At 39.2% G+C, this 10,918-nt stretch overlaps 1 protein-coding gene across 1 annotated transcript; it reads left to right on the forward strand.

Moving 5' to 3' along the window:
* Nucleotides 1-688: 688 nt before the first annotated feature.
* Nucleotides 689-3,433, forward strand: LOC129762646 (vacuolar protein sorting-associated protein 4). Its single transcript, XM_055761112.1, has 5 exons — nucleotides 689-847; nucleotides 1,064-1,303; nucleotides 1,568-1,950; nucleotides 2,010-2,720; nucleotides 2,789-3,433. Exons 2-5 carry the CDS (start codon nucleotides 1,168-1,170, stop codon nucleotides 2,888-2,890), a joined length of 1,332 nt encoding a protein of 443 aa, XP_055617087.1. The 5' UTR covers nucleotides 689-847; nucleotides 1,064-1,167; the 3' UTR covers nucleotides 2,891-3,433.
* The last annotated feature ends 7,485 nt before the right edge of the window (nucleotides 3,434-10,918 follow it).

Below are 10,918 nucleotides of genomic sequence, written 5' to 3' on the forward strand. Positions count from 1 at the left end.
AATAAAAGATTTTTTTTTAATGTGAAAGCCATGATCAAAACAAAAGATCAAGATTCTACCACTAAGTGACAAGCTTCGGAAAGTTCTATAGAATTAGGCTAGGCGCAAATTGAGAAGCGTATAGCGCTCGTAAGCGAACGCGAAACTACCAACACGACTCATACGTGCCACAAACGTAGCGTGGTGGAGCGCATATTGAGTCGCAGTTTGGTGTAAATAACATGCCACACGCATACAACTACTGATTAACACAGAGTTGCGCGATATATTTATTTACTGACACAATCACCCGACCAGTACAGCCATACAGTGTCAAACCCATGGCGTTATATGATTGTTCACCAACACAACTACCACAACCGGCATGACCAGCACGAGAAACTGTGGTTCAGCCACAGCGTCGCGCGAGTCGTGTCTCACGAGCGCTCCACCATCTCGCGTCATCTGGCCAATTTGCGCCGTTCTATCTGTTTTCATTATCCACAAAAATAGGCGCTATATCGCGCCAAGTTACTCGCGCTATATGCGTCTCAATTTGCGCCTTGCCTTACTAAAGCTTCAGCGCTAAAGCTCGCTTCAGCAAATAATCGGGGTTCTACTGTGTTGTGTATTTAAATTTTCCTCTTTTCTGACTATTCGTCAAATGACGGCATCGAGTTCAGCTACCAAATCGATTTGTTTCAGTGCAAAATTCCTGTTGTCAATCAAATACGTCATCTTTGTAGTTATTTTCTCCGAACACTGCGCTAGGGGCTGTTGAAATTTGATAAAAACCAAGAAAAGCTGTATTTGGTTCTAGAATTACGCGTAGTTTAATAAATATCCTGTGAATTGCGATAAGGCTAGGGTAAGGCAAACAAAGGTTAACGCTTTGTAGGCATATTTAGTTTCCCTTTCTTGTGCGATGTATACTGTGTTGATATCATTTGTCAAGCTAAAAACGTCATACCCCTTCTGTTTGTGAAGTTCGAAAGAATAATCAAATTTTACATACTGTGCCTGCATTAGTCATACCAACAACAAGTGTAGCAGCAGTTCAAGTTTGAACTCTTTTTTTTTCCAGAGAAAGTTTTGTCAATTTCGGGATAGCAGTCAACTGACTGACCCACCTTTCCGTCCCCGTTGTCTGGATTCATGAATCTCTACCAGTAGTACCCCAAGTGCGAAATGGCTGCTGGATCTACACTGCAAAAGGCGATCGATATCGTCACGAAGGCTACCGAAGAGGATCGCAATAAGAACTACGAGGAAGCTTTACGCCTCTACGAGCACGGGGTGGAATACTTTCTGCATGCTATCAAGTGTAAGTTATTGATTGCGGCAACTCTTCGGTAGATTGTGATTGTCCAATGGCCTTGGGAGCGAACTTGACTATCTGACCTTTACGGGTGTAGCGAAAAAGAAGGCAAAGGTTTCTGGTTTGTCTCGCTTTACAAATTTAACTATTTTGAATTTTAAACATATGCTTTTGGAATTGGTAATACTGTCAAATGCAAACATAATAAACTTGTTAGTTCTATCTGTTTGTTGGATTAATAACCACTTGAACATTGTTCACTATTCGCAGACGAAGCACAGGGTGACAAGGCGAAGGATTCTATTCGAGCGAAATGTCTGCAGTATTTGGATCGGGCCGAGAAGCTCAAGGCTTATCTGAAAAAGGGTAAGAAGAAGCCGGTGAAAGACGGTGGTAGCAGCTCGAAGGATGACAAAGGCAGCAAGAATAACGGCGACAGCTCCGACTCGGATTCAGATGACCCCGAGAAGAAGAAACTGCAGTCAAAGCTGGCGGGAGCGATTGTGGTGGAAAAGCCACACGTCAAGTGGGCCGATGTGGCCGGGCTGGAAGGTGCGAAGGAAGCCCTCAAGGAAGCGGTTATTTTACCGATCAAGTTTCCACATTTGTTTACCGGCAAGAGAATTCCCTGGAAGGGGATTTTACTGTTCGGGGTAAGCGATGCTGTCTCTGATGGAGTGTAGCGATTGATTATCAGTTCCTATCGTTCTAGCCTCCCGGAACCGGTAAATCGTTTTTGGCGAAGGCAGTTGCCACGGAAGCAAATAATTCTACATTTTTCTCTGTATCCAGCTCGGATCTGGTTTCGAAATGGTTGGGTGAATCGGAGAAATTGGTGAAAAATTTGTTCGAGCTTGCTCGTGCCCACAAACCCAGTATCATTTTTATCGACGAAGTGGATTCACTTTGCTCCTCCAGATCGGACAACGAAAGCGAAAGTGCACGCCGCATAAAGACAGAATTTCTCGTGCAGATGCAGGGTGTCGGCAGTGATAACGATGGAATTCTGGTACTGGGCGCTACCAATACCCCGTGGATTCTGGATTCAGCCATCAGAAGACGATTCGAGAAACGTATTTATATTCCACTGCCGGAGGAGCATGCCCGATTGGTGATGTTCAAGATTCACCTGGGCAACACGGCACATTGCTTAACGGAGGAAAATCTTCGAACCTTAGCCAGCAAAACGGATGGCTACTCTGGAGCTGACATTTCGATCGTGGTCAGAGATGCACTGATGCAACCGGTGCGAAAGGTGCAGGCCGCAACACATTTCAAAAAGATGACAGGTCCCTCCCCGCTAGACAAGGAAACCATCTGTAATGATTTGCTGGTACCGTGTAGTCCAGGCGATCCGGGCGCAATCGAAATGACTTGGATGGAAGTGCCCAGCGACAAGCTATCCGTTCCTCCGGTGACAATGGTAAATATTCGTTGACTTTGACCTGGAAATCATGTATCATCTGATACGGTTTTTTTTCTCTCCTTCAGAGCGACATTCTAAAATCGCTGACAAGCACTAAACCGACTGTGAACGAAGAGGACATGAAGAAGCTAGACAAATTCACCGAGGACTTCGGACAGGAAGGCTAAACAACCGAGTAACTACTTAGCACTTATTTTATCAAACAACACATCTCTCGTGACATGCTACGATTCCCAATATTAATTATTTCTCATCCTGAAAATTATCACAGTCCCATTTTTGATGAATACTGCTATTGTTTTTTTTTGTGCTAATGAGAGTGAAGAAAGAGACGCCTTCAAACACAAGCCTCATAATGTTTGCTTTCACCTTAATGGAATCGTGGTCGATCAGAATTTTCCGGTGTTTTTTTGCCGGTACTTTGGACCGGCACTTTTGTGAAAGTTATGTTTCGCGCAGTAAAGAGTTAAACAGTGTATATTGATTAAGAGTCCTATTTTTTTCAAACTGACGATGTATTCGTAATATATAAACGTTGGAAAAGTTATAGGCAGTGCCGGTTTTGAGCCAGTATTTAGCATTCGGAAAGTCATCCCAACCAGTTGATCAACTGATGTAGTTCTATCTATATGTGCAGTCGACGGAAACAAGTTCAAAGGCTTTGGATTAATGAGTTCAATAAAAGATAATACATTGTTACTGCTGAGAAAGTATGTGTCAAGATTGTAAAAAGCGCTAGAGAAATCCATTTACCAGAATCATGTGAGTGTCTTGTTTAATGTTCAAATTAGTTTTGAAGATTTTTGGAAACTGGAAGGAACAATGTCTGATAAATACGCACACGAGTAAAATTCTGTTCGACTCGAATATTACATAATGGAGCTCATCGTCTTGATGAAAAATGATTTTTCTATTCTGCAAACCAAGTTTTTTATCGCGAACAGTTGTAGAACAATCGCCGGAACTTGCAAGCGATATAAGGTGTGGAGTTTCAAATACAATCAACAATTTCCACGACTCGTGGGTTATTTGTGATTGAATTGTAGATGAGACAAACTGAGACAGTATTTGAATACTGCGCGCGTTCTAACAAGCAGTGACCAACTATAGGCTAACTCCGTTTATGCATTCAATTGATAGAGGCGTTGGGTTTCCTCATCCACTTCACTTCTCCAAGTCGCGGGATCGTTGATAAGAACGCATATTTACGTTCTATCGTATTAGTGACTGCTATGCTGAGGAATGCGTTAGAACCATACAACGTGTAATCCGTATCAATTCCTAATATTTGCCGCAAATGCTATTTGTTTAAGCTTTCAAAAATATTTTTTTATTATCTCGATAGTTCCGACGGGGTCTGACCGGCCAGGGCGTATTGATGAATAATTTGGTTTTGATTGCTTTTTTTGACGTAGGATTACGTCTTTCGGGAGCGTATTGGGGGTACCAAATATAAAAAAAGGCCCAAGAGGGTTGTGTCCGAGACACGACCGCATAGTTGACGTACGATTCCATTAGGCTCTCTGTTGATTTTGGATATGTTTTAAGAATTACATCGTTACTTTTTGATAATGATATGATGGCCCTAAAAAGAGCCATTTTGTTTGGTTGTTGGGTATTTTGTTTTTCTAATATTTCTTCACTTTTTCAATTCTTCTCGCCATAACAAAACAGACAGCTAAAACCAAACGACCCGTTCTCGAGCGGGAACACACAATGTTTTTTATTTTTGAAATTGGAATACATTGTTTCATATATCAAGTCATTTTTAACACAACTGCTACCATATACAATTTTACACTTACACTTGCGTCTCTGTTAGGGAACACATTTCGGTAGGAACAAAAGCTCCCCCTACTTTCATGTATTTGCAATGTCGATTTCCCCCAGGCAGTTTGATTTTGATGCCTCTGTTAGGGACCCGCCGCATGTGTCGCCAATTTCAACCAATCAGAAGTGGGTATTTCCGTTAGGATAGGGGTTGAAATTTTTTAATTGTTCGATGATATATATTATTTTCTTCAATATAAAAAATTGCTATGGAGTGCCGAATTGGAGGCGATCTGGCGTAATGGTAATACCCATACCTCGCACGCAGAGATCGAGAGTTCAATTCTCACTCCCGACATTCTTCCAAAAATGGAAGTAAAAGTGACGAATAAGCCGGCGAGCTGGAAGTATTTTTGAATGAGCACAACGAATTATCGAAATACTTAATAATATAATAATAAAATACGAAAATGTTCACGCTTGTTCAAGGTGAGTAGGGAGGGGGTTTTGATAATTCCCACGTGGACACGTTAAGTATTTTTTAAAGTAAAACATTTAAGTTAATAGTCAAAATTGAACGAGATCTGTTTTGTATTTACATGATTTTTTGATCTTCACGCCCACCCTGAGTACTCAGTATTCACCAATAAAAAGACTGAACTGCCTGAGAGTGCTGCTCGGTCAAACATCCATATTTTTTCATATGACTGCAGAACCTCTTTTCTGAAATGTATATTCTGAAGGTAACGCACATGAACTAGGATTCATCAATTTATTCCAATCGGTAATAGAGGGCCATTGAATCCGTCAGGATAAAGACACCCAATAACACAAAGAATGTTGGATTTTTTGTAGTATGAAAAATCACGACTTAAGTGCGGGTTGAATTCAGCTTTTGTTCTTGATGACAAAACTGTTTGGTTTTTTTTCGAGAACTCTCAAGGATTTCTGAACATTGAAACGAACAACAAATTCTTCCATGAGTGTACGGACCGTATCTCTGGAGACCTATTTCTTGCAATGATGTTGTTCTTCATTGATGTCTGGTAATTTTTGTAATACGCTTCTTTTGAGTTGTCTAGAAAGTTCATGCTGCTACTGCTGATTTATCAAAAGAAAAGAATAATCTTTGATGCCCATGAATTAGAGGATTCGCTACAGATGTCGAAAATCACCGTTCATGAGAAACGAAAGAGAGAAACATCACGAAAAACATGCATACAACATGCAAACATGTAACAATGCATGAACTACATATTTACCCATATTACGGAACCCGCTCGGATTTGAAATATCGCAATCCGAACTAAATAAACCTTTACATTCCGCATTTCAAGGTTGCAACATTTGCACAATCCGATAGGATTTGACTCGATCAGGTTAAGGGGGATAGAGACACGAATTTCGGACGTTTCTTAGAGCTCCGAAAAAATGAAACAAAGAATATTTATACCATTCATTATCTGAAACAAACAAATCGAACAGATTCTGAATCAGTAAAGATGCCACTATCGCATGAACCTCAGTCAAGTCTAAAACGTGTTTTTTTTGACAAAATGGCAGAAATTTGAAGAAAAAAATGCGGTTTAAACATTTTTTTTCAAGTTTATTGATTTTTTTTTAAAACAGTTAAGTTACGAAATTATGATTTTTTATAGGTTCATGCGATAGAGAAATGCATACAGATTGTATTAATACAATCGGATAAGTAGAACTTGAGATATCGTGTAAGCCAATTTTAAAAAAACATTTCGAGAAAAACGCGTTTGAAGTTAATTGTTATGGCCGTACTAGATAAAATATCGCATCACTAAAATGGCTATAGCTTGGTAAATAATGAGATTTTCGAAAAGTCTCTTCTATGGTATATTCTTAATGTCTGAATTAGAGAAATATGAAGAAAAAAAATGATTTTTTTCAAATTTCTAGACTAGAATTCCCTCTTAAAGAACGCAAGATTGTGCTGATTTCAAATCCGACCAGATTCCTGAATAAAGGTTTATTTTACCGAAAAATACTTGGAGGGACTCATCTCATACTGCGATTCGTTTCATAAACGCGACGAAAATACATATTTTGTAGCGAATTGTAAATGGCACATCATTCACAAGAATGTTGAGTTAAAAAAAAATTTAGCAAGTGAATGGAACCCCGAAGCAGGTTTTCGCTTGAAGAAAGTTATGGCTGGGTCTGGAAGGACTGGAAGAAAATCTGTATCATGAGCTTCTACCAAGCAACTAGTTTCGATGAATTCCAACAAGTACTGCTAGCAGCTGGACGTATCAAAAACAACGATACAGAACGCTTCTAGGGCACTTCTAATACTCCACCCGCCTTACTCACCAGATATTGCATCTTCAGATTAACTTTTAAGATTCTTGTAAGGATTTCAACTTACTGCATAGCATAAGTTCTGAGAAGATGGAATTCTCAAGTTGCATAAAGGATGCTGAAATATTCAGGAAAAAACGGTGCATCTCCGATCGAAATGTCTACAAAAATATGCTTTTGGTGTTTTCCTTAGAATTGGCACGAATTTGTCAGGACATTATTTAGCATGATTCAACAATTAAGGGTTGTAAGTCAACGGAATCATCGTTCACGATGATACTGCAGATGTTTTGTTTTACTAGGTTCATTAGAGCCATCAGGCATTACCGAACCTGTAAAAACGAAAGTCATTGATGTTTAGACGAGAAAATTCTGTTTTCAAACAAACTGCTTAATTTCATTGTCTGATTTTTTGAAAACTCAAACAGCCAGCCAGTAAATGGAATTCGGAAGAAAATAATGTGCTCCCGGACAATGTTGAAAAAAATCGAAGATTTCAAGACAAACCGTTACCATTGGTAAGGCTATAATTTTTATCAATAAAAATATGGAATAGAAAAAAGAAACAAACTTGAAATGGAAAAAAATAAAATTTCTTGATTTTTTCCTCAAAACCGGAGAAATGTCCACGTGGACAACAGGGGGAGGGGTATAAGGAATGTCCACGCTTGTCCACGGAGGGGGAGGGGGTGTCTAAAATCATGCTTTTTCAGTCTACGTGGATAACCCCTAAGCAATCAATTATTCTAATACAAATTCATACAAATTCAATCAGACCGGTTCCAAATTTGTTAAAAATGTAACATGGTTTATCATTCAAAATGCATTTTATCTTTTTATTTTCATTCCATTTGAATAAATAATTAAATTCATTTAAATTTCTTTCATTTCAATCAAAAATACGTACATAACATAAACATAAAACATACAATACATACAACATACATACACAAAAACCAACAATAATCTATAAACAAAAATGAAAAAACTTCATGTTACATGGAATATGTGTATTTATACATACCTAATTTGTATGTTGCTTAAGTTATTGCCTCGCAAATATTTTTTGACTTCTGTACAAAAGTGATTTTTGAACCAATCCTCAAATTTGTTTTGCCGTTATAACGAAACATTTTAGGCCGTAAATCGAAAACGTACCTGAATTTAAGAGTACCGTTATAGCGAAATGCCGTATAGCGGGGTATGGGTGTACATTCACTTGGGAAACGCTATCATGCGCTACGTCGTAACAGCGTTAGAGTAAAAATTATCCGAACGGATTGCAATTTTGCATTCTGAAATCCGTTCGACTCATGTCCAACCGAGTAGTGCAAATGTGTCAACCATTTGACATAAATAATATTGAGCTCCGTGTTCCATTTCTGTGAAGCAAAAATGTAAAAGTGATATTCAGGAGGAATAAACACGCTTTTAAACCATGTTTTTCAAAATGATAGTTGCTTCTACATATCAACAATATGTTCGATGTGAAAAAGGAACACATTCTCTGCAATTGGGGGATAAATCTTGAGCGGAAATTGTTTCTGACGATGATTTTATATTATGTATAAAGTTTTGGTGGAAATGCAAATTTATAGACAAAAATTAGGTTAGGGTTAGAACTATGTCTTCTATATATTTAAATGACATCGAGTGATCGTGAAATTCGATCGAGTTTCACACCAATCGCATTCCGGAATATGAATAACTGTTCGATATTGTTACTACCAACATAGTGTATGGTCCATGCATAATGAAAAAAAGAAGCGCGTATTTTCCTCCAACGAGACAGCATTTGAACGATATGAAAATTGATTTTCTTTATTTCATTCTTCAACTTTACGACTGAAACCTATTATTTTTTTCTCTTTACATTTAACTTTTGAGAGATTAAACATATCAGTTACCTTTATGAAATACATTGTATCACGAAACATAATACCAACATCCGTTGTAATCGTTTCATTCGTTCTTATCGATCACAATCGAATAATTGTATAGATCGTTAAAACATTCAAACATGCTTAAGATACAATTGTAATGTTTTGTTTAACAAACAAAATATTCTCTAGAAATAATTTCAATGGCAGAACAACGTTTGCCGGGTCAGCTAGTTTGTACATAAAAACTTCTTTACCGTGTGTCATATTAGGCTGTCAAAAAAGTCCTGCGGCATTTTTTTTGAATTTTCATTTGTTCATAAAATTAGTTACAATCATCTGTTTTAAGTCAAATATGCGCCGTTTTGTTCGATGACTTGTTCCCAACGAGATGCCAACTTCATAATACCCCTGTTATAGAAGCTCGCTTCCTTATTGACAAAAAACTCGGATAGCCAATTTTCACAGGCCTCTTTTGTGGCTAACTTCTGACTACCTAGCTCGTTCGCCATGGACAAAAACAGGTGGTAGTCACTTGGTGCTCCCATCCGAGCTCCCGGAGCTTCTGGCGCGTCACCATAGAAGTGTGTGGCCTGGCGTTGTCCTGATGGAAGACAATGCGGCCTCTGTTTATCAAAGATGGCCTCTTCTTCATGAGTGCTACCTTCAAGCGGTCCAGTTGTTGGCAGTACAGATCCGAATTGAGCGTTTGGCCATAGGGAAGCAGCTCATAATAGATTATTCCTTGACAATCTCACCAAACACACAGCAGAACCTTCCTGGCCGTTAATGAGGGCTTGGCCACCGTCTGAGCCGCTTCAGCGGGCTTCGACCCCGACCGTTTGCGCTTCACGTTGTCGTAAGTGACCCACTTTTCATCTCCAGTCACCATCCGCTTCAGAAACGGGTCGATTTTGTTGCGATTCAGCAGCGATTCACATGCGTCGATACGGTCAAAGATGTTTTTTTTGCGTCAACGTGTGTGGCACCCATACATCGAGCTTCTTTGTGAATCCAAGCTTCTTCAAATGGTTAATAACGGTTTGATGACTTATCCCCAGCTCTTGGCTGATGCTACGGCTGCTACTATGCCGGTCTTTCTCGGCTAATTCAGCGATTTTGTCGCAATTTTCGACGACAGGCCTTCCGGAGCGTGGCGCATCTTCGACGACCTCTACACCAGAACGAAAACGTTGAAACCATCGTTGTGCGGTAGAAATCGAAACTGTATCGGGTCCATAAACTGCACAAATTTTATTGGCAGCTTGAGATGCATTTTTGCCTTTGCCATAGTAGTACTGTAAAATATGTCGGATTTTCTTTTTATTTTGCTCCATATTTGCGACACTATAACTCACGAACGACTTAACCAAACTAAAAACCCTGTCAAGGACTATATTATTAAAAATACCTTTCCAACAAGCTATAGTATGACTCGATACAATGAATACAACTAGAACTACGCGCTTACAACGACATCTCGCGGAAATACCGCAGGACTTTTTTGACAGCCTAATATTTCAGCCGCCTTGATTGTTTCAGATATAATTCGTTCAGGATGTGGGAGGAACCGAAAACCATACTTACCGTATCGACCAGCTCAGACCGCAAAGAAATCTGTGAGATATACGCCTGGGACCGCACGTTTTGGGGCAAACTTTATTTTTCGCTTTATTTGTTTGGATCGAGCGAGCCATCGGTAAGCCTTATTAGGTTCTTGGAAGACCAAGGATTTAACCATCAAGTGTAGAAAACACGGGTTATTTCGTGATCCATCCGTAACAGACGGAACGCAAAACACGAAAAAAATCGTGAGCGGATGTTAACACATTTTATGTAGGTAAAGAAACGACAAACTCATCGCATGCAACGTCCGAACCAAATCAAAATAAAGAGAGAGATAGAGAGAGGCGACCAGTTTTGTTCTCATATCTGTAAATGTATTTTCTCCTATAGAAGTCTATAAACCAAGTGTGGATCCGGCGTGAATAGCAAACTTGGAAATCTATTTAGAACACTAATTTTACACGGAAATAGAATAGAATTTGTTACAAATTTTCTGTGTGATGGTGTTGGTGGTGGTAGGTGAGCCACTGGGGAAGCTTGCTTGCTTTTTTTTCATTAACTGCGCGACACCTAAAGGAAAAATAGAAAATATCGGAACGGAAGAATATTCAACAAACTAATTGAATCAGAACAAAGAAAAAAAAGCGA

The sequence above is a fragment of the Toxorhynchites rutilus genome, chromosome 1 (genome assembly GCF_029784135.1).
Source record: "Toxorhynchites rutilus septentrionalis strain SRP chromosome 1, ASM2978413v1, whole genome shotgun sequence".
Taxonomy (NCBI): domain Eukaryota; kingdom Metazoa; phylum Arthropoda; class Insecta; order Diptera; family Culicidae; genus Toxorhynchites; species Toxorhynchites rutilus.